Raw genomic sequence first — 23,178 nt, 5'->3', positions numbered from 1 at the left:
CATTTCTTTACTGGTACAGACAATATTTTATCCAAAAGAATACATTGTGTTTTATTGTGTCATTTGTCTGAATACAGACTCAGTGGAATATCTAAATGATACCCTGCTCTGAACTCCAAGCTGAAAGTAAGTTTTTATTATACTTGAGGGAAACAATGGGTTCAGCTGCTTATTGCAAAGAGCAATTGTCAAGGGAGAGGTAAACTCAATTACTGTAACCATCCTGAATAAAAAATACTGCCAAGAACAAAAATACACCTGGGTAAAGACAGCCACTGAATAAAAAAATCGACATAAAGCGTATCAAATATTTATTTATCTGGGCAACAAAGGACTATGATACATTGACAGGCATGGAAACTACTGCCAGCACAACTCAATACAATACAACTATAACTGCTTCCAATATGGCCAGTGGAAATACAGGATACCAGGTGGTCCCAAATAGTTGAAGTTCTTTGGGGGGGGGGAGGTGGGGGGAGGGCAAAGAAAAGAAAAACTAAACCTTGATCTAAAAGACAATATTAATTTATTGCTCTGATGATACTTTCAGGAGGACAGTAGGTGAAAATGAACTTTTATTTTTCCACAACACGTAATAGTTGTAAAACCACTAACGTTTAAAAATCTTGCCTGGATCCAACATCACTTTATTTTTTTTTTCTTTTTCAATGAGAAACTAAATGTAATACTAATTATATATAAAAATTCAATTTTCTTTTCTTTGTTCAGCTGCTTCATTGTCGCCTTTAACATGCTACAAGAGGGCTAAAAAATGATGAATCCCAGAGAAAAACAAAACAAAACAAAAAAACCTCTGATTTCTAAATAAGTACCATGAACCACATGATGAACTAAGAAGGGAAGATTTAAAACCCACTAAACAAGAGGTAAACAAGATCACCAGATAAATAAAAAAAGGCTTAAAACAGACTCACCATATTTACAGTTCCCATTAAATTACACATAAATAAATATATACATACATAAACACTGATTCCCTTATATAATAACTGTGAATCGTGTCGCAATAGAAAGTTCAAGTTGGTCACTTTACCTTGGACAGGAAAAAGTTCTACAACTGAAGACATGACATGGAATTGCGTGTTTTTTGTGTTCAAGTTTATTCACAATACTGATAAAATGTCATCAAACCTTTTTGCCTTTTGTTTTTCTTTAGGTTTGTTTTTGTTTTGTTTTTTTTTAATATGGCTACAATCTTAACTGAAGTTTATGCAAGGGGAGTTGATGATTCAGTCCGATGAAGCTCATAGATTTATATTTTAGTATTATTTATTAATTTGTTTTTATTTCTTTTTATATATTTTTAGAAAAAAGTTACTTTTCTTTTTGTTTGTTTTTTTTTTTTTTATTTTTTCCTCTTTTTGCCTTTTTTTTTTTTTTAAAAAAAAGTTCACAAACTCAGACAGAACTTTTTTCTTTGCTGGCTCCATCGCCCATTTCTGTTCTCTCAGGCTCCAAACCGGGGTAAGGAGGTGTGGGGAAGTAACTGGGAGCATATGAAGTGCTGAAGGCTGGAAGGGAGGAAGGATAGCATAGTCCTGCAGAGTTAGAGAACAGGCTGGGCAGAAGGGCACTGATTTTGTTCCTGTAGCCTGGGGTGATTGGAGAGGGAGGGAGGGAGCTAGGAGGGGGATGGATGGATGGATGGATGCAGGAAGGGGGGAAATCCTCACTTTCGGTGCTTCTCCTCTTTGTCGCCACTTTTGGTGCTGTTGTCTGTGTGGTTGTTGGGGTTGTTGCTGAGGTACATTTTGTCCATGGCCTTGAGCGCCTCGGTGAGATAGTTCTGCAGGGCGGTAACGGCGGCGCACACCGCAGGGCTGCCAAATCCATGAGAGATGAGGTTGAAGTGGGTCAGGCAGCTCTGGATGCCCGGCTCCAGGATAGGGTTGGGCCGAGAGTTCCCCAGGGGAGATCGGTCCTGAGCCAGCAGGTCGGTGAACTCTTTACAGATCTGTCTGCAGTACAAATGGAGCAGTGAGAGAGAGAGAGATATGAACCATTGTTGTCAGCAGCGAAGCCAGTGCAGTCTTTCTGCTAGATTACACAAGCCTTCAGATCAAGGGGACTGTTCCCCCTGTACACACAGCCTCTCTCTGAGTCACACACACAAATGCTGTCTCTCTCTCACACACAAATACATATACACATATCTCTCACTCACCCTGGCACACAGACAAGCATATCTCTCTTTCATCTCCCTTGCCACCTCTCTTTCATCTCCCTTGCCACCTCTCCCACTCACAGATGCACACAAACATTTCTCTCTTTCACACATACACACACGCTTCTCTCTTTCACAACACACACATACTTCTTTTTTGACACACTGTCTCTCTCCAACACACACACGGAGAAATTTCTCTTTCACACTCATGCACACATTTTGCTCACACACACACACACACAAATACACACATTTCTCTCACACTCTCTCATGTATCCTCCACCTCTCATATAAAAACTCACTCACAAACACACCCAAAAGGCACCAAACATTTCAAACACATCACGAATCACTCTCCCGCACACACATACACTAACACCACAAACATTTCAATCCTATGCAGGTCATCACAATATTTCTATGTCCCTCCTCCAATGTTATATTTTGGCACATTATCAATAAGCAGCTTAGAGTATCTCTGCAATACGGAACAGGATATACGGTGAGTAATACTGAGAAGGTGGCTCAGGTATTTATTTGCCTTGTGGAAGATCCTGTTTTTGAAATAGGAGAGACTTATTCTCTTCTCCACAAAGCTAGACAATGGCTGTGGCAGGAGGAAAGCCAAGGTTTACTGGGTACGGGCCAGAGAGGTGAAGTTAAGGATTTAAATTAGGCTCTTAAAAAAATTTGTGTGTGTGTATATATATATATAGAGAGAGAGAGAGAGAGAGAGAGAGAGAGAGTTTAAATGAGACTTTCTCCACAAAAGCCAGGGTGACACTGGCTGGGACCAGAAACTTCTTTTCATGGAGGTGGAAAGGAAGGATACAGGGCTATATGGACGTTGTGCATAAGTTATATTTTATATCACAATCACAGCACAAATTGTTGAGAAAATAATACCTTATAGCAGAGATTAGAGGTGTTTTGAAACAGTTTGTATTCTAAAACCTCTGTTAATGTCTTCCAGCCATAAACTGGCTCCCATCCTCTGCCTGTGCCCTCTGGCACTGTGCCCTTTAGTGACATCTCCATTGGTAATTAAGGGCTACTAAACAACCCTTTTAATTTCCAGCAAACATATCAAAACAATCATTTTCTTTTCACACACCACCTGGAAGCCTAGACAGCCCCACCAATGATAAACTCCACTCGCATTTTAACTGCATACAGATTGTCATTTAAAATATATTTGTAATATCCCTATATTCACTAAGTAACAGAGCTGCTTAGAAAAAAAGATTTAATGAATTGAAATCAGTTTAATGTGCCAGTTTTATTTTACTGTCAGTAGGAAACCTTCCCCTAGTGTCTAAATTGATAAAGGCCCAGCAAATGTTTTCCTTTAAGGAATTATTGTTTTTCTTTAAATAAACATCCATCCAAAATTTCACAACCTGCTTTCAAGAAAATCTGCATAAACTCACTTTAGAAAATAAAGCTGGTTATATACTTTTTGCTGTAATATATACTATGAATGCATATTCACAGTCTTACAATTTGCAAAATCATTAGCCATTTACTGCATGGCAAAAAACAAAACAAACAAAAACAAAAGCCCCAAAACCTGTGCTTTTCTTTACAACTCAGTAACACAACAGAAAGGTAAATGTCTTACTTTGTAGCTAGAAGCATGTTTTTTCTTGTGACTTGCTCGTTTGGATCGGAATGTTGTCGGTTGAGAAATTCAGCAACTGCTTTGGCAGGAAATTCTGTCTCACAGACATACCCAAAATCTCTAGCTAGATGTACTGCTTCTCCTGGAAAGGGGGGTGAGGAGAAATGCACATCGAATCAATATACACAGCACATAGGGCAAAGTAGATTAGCAAAAGCTATACAGTATTGCACTTAGACTCTCTCTTAAAGTGTACTGCCTAGTGTGCAAATTACAGATATCCTCATTTTATTAATTTTCTTTGCTGTAATCTAGGTCAAAGCAAATATATATGTCCAAGAAAAGAGTTAGAAGTGAAATCATGTGTATGTATTTGTAAGTTTAAATCTCTCGCTAAGTAAACAGATACACACAGTATATAGTTCATTTTTAACTATTTTCTTTGGAAATATATACTTGCCTTGACATTATATATATATATATGTTCTTTTACAATATATAAATGATTAGTACTGATCATAATTACTCCTAGAGCTCTTCTAAATACAATGCATTAAACAGCTAAGTGTTTAAAATTTAACTTGATCGCATATAATTATCTGTTCCCCCCAAACGATTAACCATGAGAATTTTAGGGTCATTCCACTGAGTCTGTCTGTTTTGTTGATTTGAAAATCTTTGGTTTTAATTTCCTGAACCAGTTGTTTTTTACTGCAGGGCTTCCTGCCATTAGCTCCAGCTCCGGAAGAACGCATGCGCCAATTAGAGCTTCAAAGCCTCAGTCCAGTGAGCTTGTTTCCATAAAATGGAGTGGATCATAAACAATAACAGTACTCTAGAAACTGCCTCATCACCACGGGACTCAAAGCCCAAACAATTTTTATACTATCATCCAAAAAAATTAGCCACCATTACCAGTTTATCTGAAAAATCAACCCATAGTTCTTATTTTTTTTAATAATTCCTTAAAGCCCTCGTATGTGAAGACCAAATAGAACAATAGATGACTGTAAAATACTCTCCATCTTCATTAACATCACAAATAATATTAGCATCCATCAAATCTAGACTTTTTGCAAGTTCTCTTGTTTTTTATTTTTCTTACACTAGAGTGCTGGTGCAATTGTAAAGCCATTTTAGATCAGAAAGACTTACTCAGCAGTAAAATATAATGGACTTAATAACCAAAGTGATACTATTGTATTAAAAATCAAGTCTGGCAATTTTATATGTTTTTACTTCATCTCTTATGATACAAAGCAAAAAAGAATAAAGCTATAAAATCCCTCCAGAACAACCAAATTTAAGCTAACTTAAGCATCCTTAAAAGCACTCTACAGACTCAATCAAAATCAGTGTAAAGGAATGTCAAAAACAAAACTGGAGAGGAGGAAAGATATTTTAGACTGACCCGGATTAATTTTTTTGTAAGCGTCTGTGACAAAGTAACCATTTTAACCAAGTGATTGCACCTCTTTCAGCTTTCCACATTAGAAATATTAAAGCACATGAAGTCTGAAGGCTTAAAGAAGTTGCACCTTTTCATCTAAGAGTAAAACAGGGAAGCACGGTGTAATAAAACGAGCATATGTTCTGAAAATGAGAACCAAAAGAAAAAAGAAATGTGGGTAGGGGAAAGAGTACAACTTTGAGGCTTTCAGGACACTTAAATCGTGACTTAGGTCAAGGATTCCCAAATTAATTCAGGAAGCAATGGTCTCGCATTTCTCAGATGTCAGAATAACTTAAATGATTTACTGTTATGTTGTTTATGGTGGAGAAGAGACTTAACTTTGAGTAGCTGCAGTTCTTTAAATTTAAAATTGCTTAGTCCTCAGTGGTAGACGGAGGATGGAATGAGGGGATTGAACCTTTGGCTGAATCCTGTAGCTTTCACTCACATAAGTAATACTTAAGGGCCTGATCCTGAAGTCCTTATTCAGAGAGGAAATTTCTATAGGCCCATACTTTCTCTCACTGAAGTCTATTCACTACAGCCGGATAATTCACTTGAATAAGAATGCAGATAGCATCCTGAGTGTGTGTGTGTGTGTGTGAATATATATGGCAATGCTAAATATGCAAGAGATATTTAAAAACATTTCAGGTTAACATAAAAGACACAGTTACAGAATTAACATTTTTCCCAAGCATGAAGATTAGACAAAATAACCTCCTTTAAACAAGGAACACAGGTCTGAAAAAATTGGGGATTTATCCTATTAGGCAAAAAATGAACCCTTTCCAATATTTGAGTCACTTACCCTCCACTAGTGATGTGAGCAGGGTGACATTAGCAGCTTTACGTCTCCCGGCTGGCAGGTTTAATCCTATTTTGTCCAGTTTTTCTCTCAAAGATCTCCCTCCATTTTTAGACTTCGCCCTGTTTCACACATAAAAACCACTTAGAATATGACTAATCTGGACCAGGTCATATTTCAGTTCCTTTTAAAACCTCCCAAAATGTATTAGAAAATAATGTTGATTATGAAGGGACATTTAGGAAAGTTTTATGCCGGGAAAAGCTAAGAATGAAGAACAGGCAATTAAAGCAAAGCTGAATACAAAATTAACTGAAAAGGATATTTTTTTGTCATTATTTTTTAATTTTGAGTGGTTTTATAGTTAAAATGTTTTCTAACCTACCAAATCAATTCATATACTAGCACAGGGGTATTACAAGATCGGTTTGGCCAAAGCCATAATCATTTTAGAGCTCTTGACACATTACTACCCCTAATGGGAACTTTGCTAAAGTAGATTTATTTGCAATATCTAATGCATTATTTAGCAGACTAATCTAAAAGGTCAAAAACTTATGTTACCATTATAGAACTTCACTGTATTCAGCAAATAGATTAAGTTATAAATACCTAGCTACTATTTTCAACAGAGACAGGTTAAGATAAATTGTTTAAATGAAGCTTCCTATTAATTAATTCTGGATTTTATTCCCTACTCAAGTGATCTTTAATTGTGTGGATTAGATTATAACCCCTAGGTAACTAAGAAAGACAGAAAGGAAATCACCAATGAGTGGTTGCATCCTTTGAATATAGAACCCAAACTTTTTGAAGAATCACTATACCAAATTTCTCATGGGGGGAGGGGGGAGACTGGGGGAGAGGAAGGTATCTCCCGCATCCTTTGTGTATTACAACACACACAAAAACGATTACCGGCCAAGGATCCAAGCGTCCCTTTAAAGCAAACTATTCCCCTTTGCAGCATCCTGCCACAGCAAGCAGCAGCCTTCTACAGAAATGGTTTGGTGGCGGCGACATCATTTCGTGGCGCTGCATTAGTGCACTTCTAGACTGGCCTGGGTTGCTATGGTTGCAGTGACCTCATGTGACGATGCTGAGGAGCGGCGGCCTGGCCTGGCCTGGCCTGGCCTGGCCTCGCGGGGCCGCAGCTGTTGCCCGCGTGGCCGGGTGGGTGCGAAGGGGCGAGGGCGTGGAGGCGGCGGGGCGGCGTTGCACGGATTGCAGTGGCGGGCTGGGGCATGCTGCATGGGACTGCCGGCAAGTGTCGGGGGAGGGGGGGGGTAGGGACCGCGGCTGCAGCCCTGCCGGGATGTCGCCAGGGCCCTGGCGCGAGCTCCGGGGGCTGACTGCGGACAGCGCCCAGAGGCCGGCCCGGCCCGGGCCGCGCTGGGGCGGGGGGATTTGTCTCCTCTCTCCCCTCCCCTCCTGGCCCCGCCCCGTCGGCTCCCTCCTCCCCTCACCTCCGGAGCACCCCGCCCAGCAGGGAGGCGTTGAGGCACTCGGGCGGGGAGAGGCGTCTCTGCACTTCCGCCACCGTGACCTTGTACTTGGAGGTGGAGCTGAGCAGGGAGAGGCGGCCCGGCACGGAGCAGAAGACCTCGTTGGGGTTCACCACCCCGCCGAAGAGCGCGTCCTTGTTGATGGGGATGGCGGAGACGGCGTTGCTGTTAGACTTGGAGAGGGACACGGGGCCTGCAGCGGACAAGGCGGGGGGGGAGAGCGGCGTTAGGGCCCCGCAGCGCCGCGGCAGCCCCCTGCCGGCCTCCGCGCCACGTGCGAGCGGGGCGCGGGGCGCAGCGGGCAGAGGAGCGCGGGAGGGGGGGCGCAGGACGGGGACGAGGCAGCGCCGGGGTGGGGAGGGGGCGGCAGGGAGAGGTGGGGGAGGGAGGGAGGGAGGGCTGGGGAAGAAGAGGGGGTGAGGGGAAGGCGGGCGGGGGGACCGGCGCCGTTTCGGACTCGAGCGAGCCCGAGGGGAGAAAAGACCCAGCGAGTAGCTGCTGTCAGTGCAGCGTCTGCGCGCTGCCGCTGGGGCTCCCCTGCCGGGCTCTGGTTACGGAGAAGAGCCCCCCGTCCGGGTTACTAAAGCCGCTGTGAAGCTGCCTCCCCACCCCCCCCCGCGTGGGCTGGGAGGCGACCCACTTTAGCCAAACCCAATTGCCAAGGTCTCCGTTTGCCCTTAAATGCGAATACATGGATTCACACGCAGATTTAAGGACTAGTCAGTTGTATGTTTGGTATCTGGAAGCCACCCCCCCCCCGGGTAAAAATACCACTTACAAAATCTAGACCCAGTCTAATAATCAAGGGGTACATTTGCTTTCTCCTGAAATAAGCTAGGCCTTAGAAGCAAGTTGGTATGAGCCAGCCACACAAGCAAGTGTCTGTTTTTAGTTTTTAATAGGCAGGCCCCTCTAAAAGTGGTGTCACGTCAAGCCGAATATTTTAAAACTGGGAAGAGGGCAATTCACAGGCGGTTTCAAAAAGCAGCCCTCTGCATATTAATATAGTACAAAATGCTAAACTGATGTATGTATTTCGATACGGATAACTGCAAAAGAGAGTGAGGACTGTGTGCCTTAACTTGTGCTACCATGTTTTCAGTGTGTCAGAGGAAAAATGAATATATTCTGAAACGCCTGTGCAGTGTTCGCCAGTAAAAGAAACACTGAAGAGCAAATTACAGCATCTTCCCTGTGAATGCATACATCTGCCCAGAAACCTTGTGTGTTTAACTACATAGCTACCAAAAATAAAAATCATCCTATATTCCCCAACCCCAGGCAGTCAGGTTCAGGCCATTGTTGGAATAAATTCAGGGCCACCAAAAAGCTACTGAGCCCTTGCAGTAGTCAGCATTACTAAGCACAACTGAAACATGTCCAGATTATTTTGCATGGAATTTAGGTTGCATTCAAGTTCCACAGGGGTACATTATAAATGTTTACTCTCTTTCTCTCTCCTCATGTGTGCTACTTTCCCCCCTACATCTTTACTTTAGTGGGGATTGTCCAAACCTATGGGGGGGCTCTAGGTTTTGGATAGATCACTTGTGACATTAATAGCTCTGGGGAGGCTAATAGAGACAATAGGAGTTAAACGAACTCTTGAGATTACTAATAAAAGAGCCAATTATCATGTCGACTTGGAAAGAGCATCTCTTAAGATTTATCCCTTGCACATCTAATTTGACGTGACAAAGGCTTCACAGATAGAAAAATGAAACTTTAAACTAGCTTACTGTATACTGATTAGAATAAGAAAGGAGAACCGCTTTATATAGCATCATCCTCTGGTGGTGCATAGAATACCCAAATATTATTACCTTGCCAACAAAATATAAGCATGCTATTGCTCAGAGCGAATAATAGCTAAGCAGTCAACTCAATGAGTTTTACTCCAACAACAGCTCACTAAACAGAATCCAAATGCAAACCAATCACTTTTCATCAAGAACCAAAAACTACCTTGAACAATATTTTCATAATCCTTCGGGTCATTTGAAGGAAGATGGGAAACCAGATTTTAATGAAAGCACAAAATATCTTTTACACAGTTAGGAACCATTTTCACAACCACTCCTCAAGACCCACGTCTAAACAACCTTCACAATGATCAGACTAAAGAACCTAACACCTTTTCTACAAAGCCATCTACCATTTTTACTCATCATCATGTAAATATATATATATATATATGGAAAACATTTCTTACCATTCCATAAACCCCAAATTCTCAACATGGATAAATAATGCCGCACAGTTGGATTAATTGGTCTAATTACAAAAGTGAAATGCATTATACTGAACTAAAACACTGAAGCTGAGCTAACATTGCAACATTTTCTTGTAAAAACTGCAAACCCTACTCCTAAATGAAGGCTGCTTTCAACGCTGATGATCTATTTTATTTTCCGTTCACAACCCTTTAATAAATTATATTTGAAAGAAAAAAAAGGGGGGTGGGGGGAAGCTTAGCAAGTTCTCTCTTCAGTAGTACCCAGCTTGTGAGGACATGCTTGGAATGCTAAAGGAAATGGCTTACCTTTCTTAATTACAGTTTGATCTGGGATGTTAATACCCGGGTCTTCTACATGCTGCAACAAAAGAAATACATAGGGAGGTAAATGTATAATCATAACAAAGGGAAACGACTGTCAGGAAGGCTGTGTGTGTTATCAATTATTTTTTCTCTTCCCTACAATTTATATGTAAACATCTGATTTCCGTTTATTGGGATTTTGGCATTTCCAAATTAAAGAAAGCTTTAGGATTCCTCCCCCTCTTTCCTCTCCTTCGAAATAAAAACACCTGGAGTTGCCGCAAAGTGCAATTGTGACCCTGAAATCCAAGTCACCGTTTAGTTTTGTACCTCAACTCTTTAAAAAGAATTCCTATTATAACAGCAATCAAGTATGCGAAGTGTTGCTCCTGTGCCTACTGCCGCGAGGGCAGAGAAAAACACAATGGAAGCTAGCGGAGAAATAACTGGGGGGAGCACTGGAAATCATTTGGAAACATTTTAAGGGAGGGGATGCGAGAAGGAGGCAAAGTATTAGCACACTTTCACTGTGGAAAACAGGCGGGGAGGCGGGGGAGAATCACTGCTTGAAATGAAGATCGGGAAAGTGCTATGAAAACAGAATGAAGAGCCGATTGCTTTACTATTGTCCACTAGCAGGTTTTGTTGTTTCTTTTGCAGATGGATTTTATGTGCCGGAGTCAAAACGTGATTAGAAAGTAAAATGAAATCATGTTTTCTAATTCAAAAACTGACAGGCAATATAATGTCTGGCTGTGTTTACAAATTAACACCAGTGCTGCTGAGATAGAAGATTTCGCAATCGTTACAAAACACAGGCATTACCATTTAAAAAACTATTACTTCCTTCTCTAGTCTTTGTCCAACAATAATACTGATTCTAACATTTTCCATTCTGTCTTGGATTTATGCTCCTGTTAATTGTGCCTGATCTCAATGATTCCGGGTGGATGGTACTAAGTTGCTTTATTACAGGTTTTATTATACTCAATGCTCTCATTTGTAACTTGCCTAAAGTGCTTCTGGATTTAAGTATAATTAAATTGAGAAATGTTCAGAAATGACTACTGCTGCAGTTCTTGTGTTTTAACTATATGGGGAAATATGATCCCTTTATGCATGCACCCTAAACCCATAAAGTAAATGTAGTGTGGCATAATACTTTTATTTGTGTTATTTCTACACATATCCCATACAGCGAGGACTATTAAATTTAAAATCCCACAGAGATATTTATGATTAAATAATTTGCACCATCTACTGGATTTTCTTAAATATTTAGCAGTGATTTTTATTAAAGGTTAACTGTTGCAGCAACGGGAGAATTCAGAATGACCTTTTTCCTTACCCAAATTCCTTTAAAAGAACGTTTTGTTTTGCCTAACTGAATAATACTCTCAGAAGATACATTCTCTTATTTATTTTATTTTATTTGCTCATACATCCTGCTGTTTCAGTTTTACAGGAAAAAAATGACTGGACTAGTTTAACGTTTTACACCAGATGGCTTTCACGAAGTATAGCAGTGATAAGAATTCATAGGTGCTTGAAAGACTAATAAAATGATATTCACTTAAAATATCTGTAAAAAGGGGTCTCCAAGACCGTCCACTTTAACAAAGTACAATAGCAGGAAGGGAGGATTCAGAGAAATATTTTAGGTCATGTTTCTACAGTAACTATGACCTGGCAGTCAACAAATTAGTTTCTTCTAAATATTGCCTTCATGACGTTTTATTTCAAGTTAAAAGAATCGATCTGTTTTCAACGGATCTAATTTGCTTACTAAAGCCTCCTCTTGGGGAAATGTATGCGTTTATTGCAAAACTGCTAAACATAAGCAGCAATTTTCTGTGGTTAATTTAGCCAGAAGAGAGCTGTAATAAATTCATTATTTCCCCAGGTATAATTTACAAAAGGTTTCAAAATGACCAAAAAATAGGTAAGTCCATCTTGCAACACGAAACTGTACTCATTAAACTGTCAACGGATATATTGTTGTAATATTTGATCCTGTAATTTGGGATGGCATTTTAGCAAAAATCACATCCAGATACCACAATTCCCCTCTTCCTTCCCCTATAACTGAAGCGGCTTTAGCCTCTTAGCGGGAACTCCATGAACTTTAATAAATTTATTGGCAAGTTCTAAATCTTTTTTGCAGGGAGAAAACTAGAAATATGAACTTTGATCAGAAACAAATTCTTTAGATCACATGGCACTACTAGAGTACTTGCAAATGAACAATAGCCATCTTGCACTGGAAATAGCCAATGTGCTAATGTCATGCTTAATTAGAAATCATTTTAAACTGTATTTATTGATAACAGAATTAGACCAAAAATAATGTATTATCCAATAGTCTCCAAACATTTAATTTAATATAGGGTGTAGGAGGTCTGGATAGAATTTGATAACCTATTGCTAATGATTTATGAGGTCATCCCTTAGCACTCCAGCTAAAAGAATAAGGCAGCATTTTAATATACCTCCTCTCTGATTTGTCACATAATTCCTTTAGAGTAGAGAAACTGGATGTATCCTCTTACAACTTGAGACGTCATTGTACCATATGCCAATTCCGTAATCACTAAGAACTGATTTTTCTTCTTAGGCCACTTTCTTCCACTTTTTTTTTTTTTTATCTTTGGCTGGGAGGGCATTTAATGAGCTCTTGCATTTCAGACTAATGTTTTTTCCCCAAGGCAGTGAGCAATCCCAAATGCAAGGCCCAATGGCGGGATTAAATATTCTTCCTATGGTAACAGCTTATTGTCTTTGAAAATGAAAGATATTGCTAATGATGACACTAATTTGATTTATTTCTATTTTAGTGGACACTGTTAAGGCAGAGGAGGTGTGGGTATAGCTGCAGGAACCTATTGTTCTAGGTGGGAGCCTTGGCATTTTTGGTTTTGCTGCTGTTTAGGTTGAATTCTTTCGTGTGACAAAAGCCTTACCACTCCTTACACACTGCCTTGGGCAACTATAATTTCTGCTGAGAAAAGGCACACACTCGGTCATGAAATTGTAGTTGTGGGTGAATAACATAGACCGTATGCATCCTCCTTACCGGTACATCTTCTATAGCATGAGGTATCGAATGGATAGGAATGTCTCCTAGTCCTGAGCTGAGCCCATGGGGTCCATGCAGTAGATCCTCATGCCGCCGGTAATCCCTACGAGGGTCCAGGCCGGATAGCTGGTGGGGTAACCCCCGGTGTGTGTGTAAGAGCCCAGCCTCCTGGCTTTGTCTCTGTCCTGGCCATCCTGGATGCTGGGGTTGAGGTTGGGCATGGAGGGGATTCAGGCTATAGGGGTCATTAACGTGGGAATAAGGATCTTGAGACTGGGGGTAAATGGGCTGGTAAGGAGGAGGGAAGTATGGGGGCTGAAAGTCAGCATTGGGGGTGTGGGAGAGTGGAGGGGCGCTGGTGTAGGGAGATTGACCTACAGACCCCAACTGGGGTAACCGGGCTGTCCCATTGCTGGTGCCATCGTGACGATCCTGAGGGGGAAGAAGAGAAGAGAAGAAAAGAAAAGATAAAATCAAACTGTTTACAGTAAAATTGGTTTGTAAATTTCACCCATCCAACGATCAAGCAAGATTTGCAATTCATTTGCTGCCCAGCAGAGAAAAGCAGACCTGGAGATTTTCCTGTCTGTGACTTTTCTCTTTACATTGTGGCAACAAAACTAAAAAGATTTTTTTTCAAAAACAACCCATCCCAGTGGAAATGCAGTATGTATTTACAATAGATACTGCCCAGAATTCGTATTCTTACACTGGAGTATGAAACATTTCTTTTAAAAGATTTGTTTTTAAATGGACGTTGTTCTTAAAGAAGAAAAAATCAACCTCACCAGTACCAAAATGTATTCTGCTGGCTTTAAACAGAACTAAAACAATATTATTGTTTAGATTATCTTTAATGTATCTAAGAAAAAGAGATACTCAAAGAGCACTGCCATTTTATTACGATTAAACATGGAAGTGTGTCTAAAATGCTTGAGATAAAGCAATCGTTTAAATTACAAGTTTCACAAATGTTTAAACACGATATTACGATATGCCTTTTCACCCCCATTCAATAGATACGCGCTGCTTTCTAGAGATTTATGCTACAGGATACAATTTAAATGAAAAATATTTAATTGAGGTGGAAAGCAAACCGAAGGAGATAAAATACTGCATAAATAATGAAAAGGTAGAACATCTTAAGACACACAGCTGGATAAATATAAACAAAAATAAAATGAATGCGCATTTTGTCCTTTTATAATTGGAACTGGGGGGAAGGGTTACCAAATAAAAGCCCATAGGTATGCCTAAGATAAATGAAGAGCCCCCAAAGAGGAGAGGAGAGATAAGAGAGCTATCATTACATGATATAGATTGTATAGCACATGAGGTTATTATCTCGAAAAAGGAGAAGAGAAGAAATACTGACTATAGCCCAATTACCAGTGGGAAAGTGAAAAAATAAAGGCGGATATGGTATAAACAAGCCTTTTGTAGTTCACTTGAGGCAGCCAGGAAAAAAAGGTAAAAGATTGACTTGGAGGGGGGTGGGGGCAGAAATGTCCTCGTAGGAAACCTGGGTGTAAAATCCAAAGTACCAACATCATCATCGACAACAACAATAAGGCAAAAAAACCCTAAGATATAATGCTGAAACAACTCACCATAGCTGAAAAACTGTGTACTAACATCTGCGAAGAGCCTGGGATAGCAAGTCAGGGTAGAAAAATCAGAGAAAAGTGCCCCAATGTGCACCCCCACACACACTCTCGCACACAAAAAAAAAGGAGAAGTGGTAGAAGCCCAGCTCTACACTATGACTACAAGACCACAACGCCAAGGCTTCTCGTGCATCGAGGAAGCTCTGCTATAATCCATCAGAACTTGAACAAATTCCTGATGCCCTTCATTTGATGTTGAAAAGGCGATCTCTATCCTGTCTTGATTTTAGAATTCAAAGTTTTTTGTGTGTGTTTGTTTCTTAATCCTTTTTTCCTCCTCCCTCTCTCTCTCTTTTCTCCTTCTTTGACTTAGCTGCTGCTCCACTTGAGCTCCTAATAACAGAGCTCTGCTGCCTTCCTTGAGACTCCTAATAGCAGATATTCATGACTATTAATATTACACGAATACTTAATAAGGGAAGAATGGCTGGAAATCGAGCGTGAAGCGAGGAAGCAACTCAAGGCAGAGTCTGTTCTAAATGACGTCCATTGAATGAAGAATCAGTGTATCTAATCAGGGATGGAGGAGAGAGAGGGAGAGAGAGAGAGAGAGACAAAAAGGGAGAGAGAGGGAGAGAGAGGGGACATGCTGCTGCGTCTGACGAATCACAGGAAAGGGGCAACATTTTAAAAGGTTGCAGGGCACGCAAAAGTGAAAGAGAAAGAGATGCAGGGAGAGGGAGAGGGTGGGAAACGGAGTGAGACGGGGGGGAGGAAAGAGGAGAGTGGGGAAGGGAGGAGAGAAAGGGAGAGGGGGAATGGGAAAGAGAGGGAGGAAGAGACAGAGGTTAGGAGAGGGGCCCCCCAAGTCCGCAGTAAAGAGCGGGGCACACCTCGGGCGGCTGCTGCGAGTACCCTGCTGCCTCAAATGCCAGGGACAGCAGCTGCTGGGCGCCTGCTCCTCTCTTGGTGCCCGAGCCGCTCTCGGGCCCTTTGCTGCAGTCTCCGCCGCCACCGCCTTTCAGCTGGGGCTGATCCGCGGGGCCAAGCTGCTCTCCCGCCGCCGCCGCCGCCTGCTGCGCCTCGCCGAGCCGCACCTCCATGGTGGTTCGACGGCCCCAACCCAGCCCGCCTCGAGAGCCCGAGCGAGAGCCGCGGAGAGGGGCTTGACCGGGGCCCCGGGCTGCAGCGCCGCCGCCGCCTCCCCGTCTACCTGTGATCCCCTCTTCGCCGTTCAGCCCCCGCTTGATCCCCGCGAGGAATCAGGCAGGAGAGAGGCGCCGGGGCTCAGCCCCAGTCGCGTCCTGCCCAGGAGTCCCGGAAGCGAGCTGGGAAACTTTGTCTCGCCCCCTTCTCCTCCTAGCCCCGCTCTGGTGCCGGCTGGAGCCGGGCGAGGGGAGCCGGGGAGCCCCAAAGTGCATCCGATGCGCTTCCCCTCCCGTTGGGAGGATCGGGGACAGGCGGTGTTGCGGTCGGGGGGACGGAAAGGGAGGCGACTCCCGGCCCTGGCAAGCTGGGGCTCCCGGCCCCGGCACAACCCGTCGGACTGGCTGTGCAACTCCCAAACAGCAACTCCCTAAAAGATGACATGCCTGCTCCACTTTCCCGAGCGGCTGCCGCTGCTGCTGGCGGACTGCGGGGTTATCATAACAACCGGCGCCTTGCCTCCTTGCATGTTCCTACAAACCCGTGCACGCACCTAACCAAATAAAGCTTTAATCCTGCGCCGAAACGTGCATCGCCAGGTCTCCGCGGCACGCTGCCACAGGGAAAGTAGCTACCCGTTTCTCTGCCACCCGGTGAGCGGATGCTCTCGCCTCTTGTCACACACAGTGCGGCTGTAACGTCTCAGGAGAACGTGTGTCACCCATGTATTGTTACTGTTGTTGTTATTTTGAAAAGATCCTATTCACTCTCCCTGGGTCGAATACCAGTCTGCCCAGAGCCAGTACGAAAATCTTAATTACTGCCCTGCAAGGACACCTAAAACTCCTGTTTCCAAGCCAGAGAAAGACACCAGACTGCACCGCTATTTCCTCTGGAAGAAAACACCGAAACTAACATACTAGGGCTCGTGGATCCGCACCTGGATTTAGCACCTCCGTGCAAAGTCACAATAGCACAAGGCAACAAAAGATACTTACAACCAAATCCACACCCACAAGCGCACAGTTACACACCGATCCAGGGTGAAGAGGAATTGTTTTCCTCCTAAACCAGTGGAGAAATATTTTTGGGGGGCGGGGAGGGGAAACCCTGATGCATCATTCATATAAAGCTAGTTTTGGATTCCCAGCGAAGACAAGCTAGCACCGCACCCAGTCTATTCAATTTGTCATCTGTAGACAGAATCACCCCCCAATTATCAGCCCCACACTGAAACATATTTATTTCAGTAATCTTCGGGTCTAGTGATTCGCCGGTTCCTTTCTATTTACAGCATTACAAAAAGAAGTCAGCGGATTCTGAGGGAAATGAAAGACCCAAGATATGTACCTTGAAAGACCAGATTAGGGTTTCGATGTGTACATTCTCGCATAGAGTACAACCAAAATATGTTTTAAAAGCAGCAGCGCTCTTTATGACTCTGCTTAGATGCACTGCATACAGCAACTTTGGCGAAACGTTTAAAAATAGCATTTGTCGGTTTCATTCTGTCGATTTGTTCGGAATATTTTTGTATCTATCACTACACCTCTTTCTCTCTCCACAGACGTGCATATTGAGTCGCTCAAAGTAAAAAAAAAATAATAATCAGGCGGATTTTATGTTAAAAGTTGTTAAAATAATAGACTCAAAAGCTAGACAATTAATTAGACTGGGTGTACGTTCAAAAAGGTTTGATTTTAGTTCATCCACTGACTCTTGATCATTGTACAACTCAGTTTTCCTAACTAGCCCTTACACCCAAAATATCATTTTAAGCATCAGTCTTTCGCAAATGTTTGGGATCCCTCTGGCATCTCTCGTGTGAAAATAATTATTTCCTCTTTTTCTCTTTGCCTTTCCATTCATCCATTCATCCCTCCATACTGAGGGATGGAATCATTCTAGGTACTACATACATGATCTAGCTACAGATGCTATTATATTCTCCAGTCTGCTTTTTTCTCATATACTTCTGACAAAAGCGATTTTCCAACAGCCCCAAAGTTCCTGGTTAAAGGCTCCCTAGCCCAATGCCATTGTTTCCAACTGTAAGGCTGCAAAGAAGACTGGCGAAGAAGCAGAAGTTTCCTAAACGAAATTCACGGATCGATGGATGCTGCACGGTCCCATTCACAGCTGCTGGGCCCGTCGGCTGCCCCCAGCCCAGGGAAGCGCTTACCTCACATTCCTCATATTTGATATTATCCGTCAGTTTCCAAAGCATTTTCATGGATTGGCGCGAGAGCGGATTTGTTTCTCCCTGTCTTTCACTAAAGTGGAGCCTCTCTGGTATGCAGAGTGCGGCTGGTGGAGTGTTTGCAGAGCTCCTGTGAGCGCTCTGAGATCTCCCTCTAATGGTAGAAACTTTTCCCTTTTCCAGCTCTTTACCAACAGCCTAATCGCCTCATTAGCATAGCAACAATAGTCCAATTGCTCTCCAGCACAACAACCTGCAACAGTGGACACAGGTATAAAGGACCCCCAAGCAAAAGGCTTTATCCAAACAACTGAGTTCTCTTGGAGGGGGAGAATATGAGAGCCTAGATTTGGGCAAGTGAACATTGCGCTCTCTCTCCCCGCGCCCCTCCCCCACCCCAGTTGTTACCGCTGCTGCTGCTTTTGCCTCTTGGCTTCCGGCGTGGAGAAAAGTACAGAGAGAAATCAAAGAAGCACCCACTACTCGATTTTCATACTGGAGATGGGGATGGGGGGGTAATTGATTAGCCTGAGCAACCCCCATCCCACCTGCACATAAAGACTTTACTGGTTTAAATAAACCAAAGTCAAAGCGAGGAGAAAATAAATTAGCATCTTTGTCGAACGAGGTTATTCCACTAACACGGTGGCTTTTGTTTTCCTCCGTCTTTTTTTTTCTTCGTAAGGCTTTTTCTTTTGTAAACTGTTTTGTTCTGCTGGGGTGATGCTTTCTATTGCATAACTACAGTTCTTTAAAAAAAAATAAAATAAAACCGAAGATCCAAAACATTATCCAAAGTATGATGCAAACACATTTGCAGCCAGAAACTCTTTTGCAAGCTACTTGGCATAAGGACGAATCAAACTTTGTTGTTTCTTAGGTGGAGAGTTTTTTAGCTTAACAGTATCCAGCAAAATGACCAGAGAGAACTAACTCTGACCAATTCCCTCCCCCGTGATGGGGACAAGATTCCCATCATGAATGAAACCAGTGACGAGTTCTTTATTATTCGGTAATGTTACGAATGCTGAGTCACTCTCTGGTGGCTCACCGGGCTGCCCATGCCTCCCCAGGTTTAGACAGGCACCTTCCACCCATGTGCTTCTTTGATCTGTTCCGCAACTCTGAAACGCCGCGACCTCACTTACCCCCAGCGTTCATTCCAAGCGGGTTCTTGGGCAGTACCTTGCATTGCCTTTGAAAACCCCGAAAGCCTTTTTAACCACATCGACTTCTAAACGTCCCCGTGACACTTTCAACCCGACCGCTGACTGTGTCTGGACAGCCGGTGGGGGCACTTTCAGGGTCTCGGCCCCTCCGCCAGGCACACAGCTATGCGCTCTTGAAGAGGCTGAGGCTTGGGAGCCATTTCCCACATTTCGCTGGAGAATTATGTTTTTGAACCAGTTGGGGGTTATCTGAGGCTGGCGAAGGGCACGGGGTTTTTTTGTGGGGGTGTGTGGGTGAAGGCAGGGCAATGTAAGGCCCGATTTCTAACTAGACACGCTCATTTCTTTCGTAGCACTACAGCTGGCTGACTCTACAGGTCTGTGCAGCCTTCCACACAGCAAGCTCTCATCTTCAAGGAAGGATTTACCCAGCTGGAGGATAAATATGCCCCCCTGAATCTCCAGGCGAAACCCCACGGTCATCTCTGGGAGATGAAGGGCCCGCTGCAGGGCCAACCCAGAGCAATGTCAGACCTACATACCTACACCTTTTGCGTGAGCAATGAAGGCTGCGGACATTTGGGTTGGTTTGTTTCTACCCCCCGAAATGTCCTGGGCATATCTCGTTTCTCTCCAATTCTTTCCCCCCTCGATGTTCTTTTGAACTCCCCCTTTGTCTTCAAGTGCCATGAGAGTAAACTGTTGTTTTACTCCTGTTAAGCTTCACATGGAGCTGGCAGATGAGTCTCTATAGTTTATGCAAAAAGAGGGGACTCCTGAAAGGACCCACCTTGTGCCAGAGCCATGCTCTGGAGTCAGTCGGGCCAGGTCTGTATAAACGTCATTACCATGACAGCTCAGCTAATTGAATGTGAATGTGTACGCTGAGGATCCAACCATCAGAGCACAGCTTCGCTCCCAGATGATAACGGGCGTGGAAGATCACTCTAAAGGCAGATCAATAGGCGAGCTGCATTACCATTTTTGGTGGGGTTGCAACAGTCGAGGCCTGTTGTGCTTAATTAGGTGATCTGGAGAAACCGGACAATGCAGGCAGCCTGATATATTCACCGACCGAGGGGCAGAGCAGTTCCCAGCCTGCAAGGCCACATTTACAACTACGAGTTTTCAGCGTTCGGTATCAGATGAAACAGGGCCGAGGTTTCTTATTGCCTCTGGATTTGCAATAAGGGCAGGTTTCGAAATCATAATGTCAGGTGTGCTAGAACCCGGAGCATTTCAAGAGACTCCAGCCCACTGTAATAACAGCAGATCTACCAGCTCTACCTTTATGTAAGCACGTGAGTGGTCTCTTAAAACGCTGTTTTAATATTCCATTACACTAATTCACTATTCAATATTCCATTACACTAATTTCTGATCACTGATCTGAATTAAGTGTATAGTTACAAAAATGGTCACCACTACATTGCTTGAATAACAGTGGGGGTATTTCTCCCCCCAGTCTCTAGCTTAAGAACTATTGTCTTGCCCTCACTTGCTAATTCTTTTATACATTTTGCTGAATGGTGGAAGTGGATTTATGCACAGTAACACATTGCTTAAGCAAATCTTAAATTACGTTTATTTAGGTGGCCACAAAGTTAGGCCTGAACGTAAAGAAAAAACAGTAAGAGATTTAAAGCAAGATAAACCAAAAATACTATTGTATTAGAGTTTGCTTAATTCAAAAAATCCTTCTTTTTTGATCACTTGTACTAGACCCGGAAGGTAAAAATGCAATAACCTACCGTGTACAAAGTAAACTCTATTTCCTTCAAAACAACCTGCTACTGCTATAATCAATCAATCAATCAATGCGACTTAAATATATTGTTTAAAAAAAGGTAAGAAAAGGAAATAACCATATTGTCTCCTATATTATAATACGGTTACCCAAAAAGAGCAGTTTTCTGTGATATAAGAGCGCCATGTTTAAATATTATATTTCACAGCCGGATTGTGGCTATGCTATTAGAAGGCAATCATGATTTGCAAGAGGCTGTAGAAGTCTGCCGTGATGCCACCTGTGTGAGTTTCCCTCTGTCTTACCCATTTTAAAAACAAAATAATCTAACTGAACGATTTCATCTAGTCATCCAAGGGCCCTGACTAAAAGAGAAGAGTCGTTCGATGAAGACACATAGATTGAAAAGAAATTAAACTCGTTATCCAGATAATATGGGCTGCATCCTAGCGACACGCTGCTGCCCGTCCGATCAGACTGTAGCGACAGCACCTATCCTGTGATTTTTAAAAACTCTTACAAGTGACCATTCCCGCATCCTCCAAACCTGTTCCATAAAGTCTGCAGAGCAGCCACCACTTTGGCTAAGTTATATATAGAGATCCCACAAATGAAACGCTCTTAAGAGCTAAGTATGATCATACTTTAAGTATGCCTGGAAACATCAACGTCTACGGAAAGAGTTACTAGCAGAAACTGGATAACTTACAGGTACACATGTCCATTCGGCAAACCTGGGGGCAAATTCAGTCACCTTAGGGAGCTGAGATCATGAAATCACTAGAGCCAAGGGCTTTTAAACGCCAGTTACTTCTCTTGCATCATTCCCATGTACCTGGGAATTTCCTTGGAAAAGTCACTGGATCGCGGAGATTTCCCACCTGTTGAATTGGGCCTCCCGGTGAAAGAACATTCATCACCGATCCACAAATAACTGGACCTGGGGTGTTTTTCTCCTCTGTGGCAGGGATCCTAAGCTCCCCCAAGGGCTGATAGTCTCACCTTTCTGGGCTAGCTCTCTAGTTCCATAACCATCCCCACCCCGGCACACAAGAAAAGGGAGATTGCATTACCTGCCAGTCTCCCATTTTTGCAAGAATTGACATTCTGGCCGCGGGCTCCCGAACACAAAGTCCCTGCTGGTCATGGACTGAGTGATCCGTCCGCTGCTTCCCCGTGATCTCTTTAGGCAAATCTTCCTTTTACCTGCAACACGACTCTCTCACCTGGTCATAAAGAGCTGGGTGCTGCCTGCCGGCGCCTGCGCACTGGCCTAGGAATTCACTCCGTCAGCTCTTTTCAAAAGCTCCCAGCCTCTCCGGGTAAATGATGGATTTACAGCAGCCAGGGCAATCTTATCACCCGCTCCCCGCTTTTCTCTCTCTCTCTCTCTCTCTCTCTCGAGAGCCTACCCGATGTCCACGGGTCAGCAATCCCCCAGGGAGCAGGGACCTTGGTGGGAGCTCCTTCTGCTGTTCGCTGGCGGAGCGTCGGGGTTGCCTTTGACTGAAGGGGGGGATGCACCGGATTCCCTCGGGACTGATTTGAAGCCAAAGATTGAGAGATGGAGACGGTAACGGGACCCCCAGAGAGAAATCTTTGCTCGTCTTAACGTGTGGTCGTCTACTTGATAGGGAGCTGACAAGGGGGGACTGGACGCTGTTCAAACCCAGCATCAATTGTCACTGAAATGGATTTGCCTTTTTGGTTCACCTCTTGACTAGTGTCCGGATCAGGGACACATCTCGGTCTCCTTAATGCTAACTACGTCGTATATATATATATATATATATATATATATATATATATATATATATATATATATATTTGTAACTTTGCCTCCTCCTCCTCCCTTTTCCCCGCGGTAAGATTTTTAAAGGAAGAGCTCAGCTTGTTTGACCAGTTGACATTCATACCGCAGATTATTTTTGTTATAGCAGGTATACAGTAATGGTGGTGGGGTTGCTTTACTTTTCCTAATAATTAGGCTAGAGGCTTTAGAAGAAGTCTCGAGGTTTCTTTAGCGTGCTGTTGCAAATACGAGCATATATACAAATCTGTGTAAAAAATAACAAGCCTTTTGAGGCATTGGTTTGCTGAAGAGGACAGAATATAG

The 23,178-nt window shown here is 43.0% G+C and overlaps 1 protein-coding gene across 5 annotated transcripts; it reads right to left on the bottom strand.

Annotated features, from left to right (window-relative positions):
* Positions 1 to 4: 4 nt before the first annotated feature.
* On the bottom strand, positions 5 to 22,251 carry TFAP2A (transcription factor AP-2 alpha). Of its 5 annotated transcripts, XM_084621362.1 has the most exons (8): positions 18,129 to 18,324; positions 14,804 to 14,830; positions 13,191 to 13,625; positions 10,121 to 10,172; positions 7,540 to 7,771; positions 6,077 to 6,195; positions 3,813 to 3,954; positions 5 to 1,982 (listed from the first exon to the last, which is right to left on the bottom strand). In XM_084621362.1, the coding sequence occupies exons 1-8, from the start codon at positions 18,177 to 18,179 to the stop codon at positions 1,694 to 1,696; spliced, it is 1,347 nt and encodes a 448-aa protein (XP_084477488.1). In that variant the 5' UTR covers positions 18,180 to 18,324; the 3' UTR covers positions 5 to 1,693. The 5 variants fall into 5 exon arrangements, with proteins under 5 accessions (XP_084477488.1, XP_084477485.1, XP_084477487.1 ...); XM_084621359.1 differs by lacking the exons at positions 14,804 to 14,830; positions 18,129 to 18,324 and adding an exon at positions 22,136 to 22,251; XM_084621361.1 differs by lacking the exon at positions 14,804 to 14,830 and having other exon boundaries at positions 18,129 to 18,323.
* Positions 22,252 to 23,178: the final 927 nt, after the last annotated feature.

Source organism: Lepidochelys olivacea, assembly GCF_965140295.1.
Source record: "Lepidochelys olivacea isolate rLepOli2 genome assembly, chromosome: 2".
Taxonomy (NCBI): Eukaryota; Metazoa; Chordata; order Testudines; family Cheloniidae; genus Lepidochelys; species Lepidochelys olivacea.
This window is presented reverse-complemented; position numbering and strand designations above follow the sequence as displayed.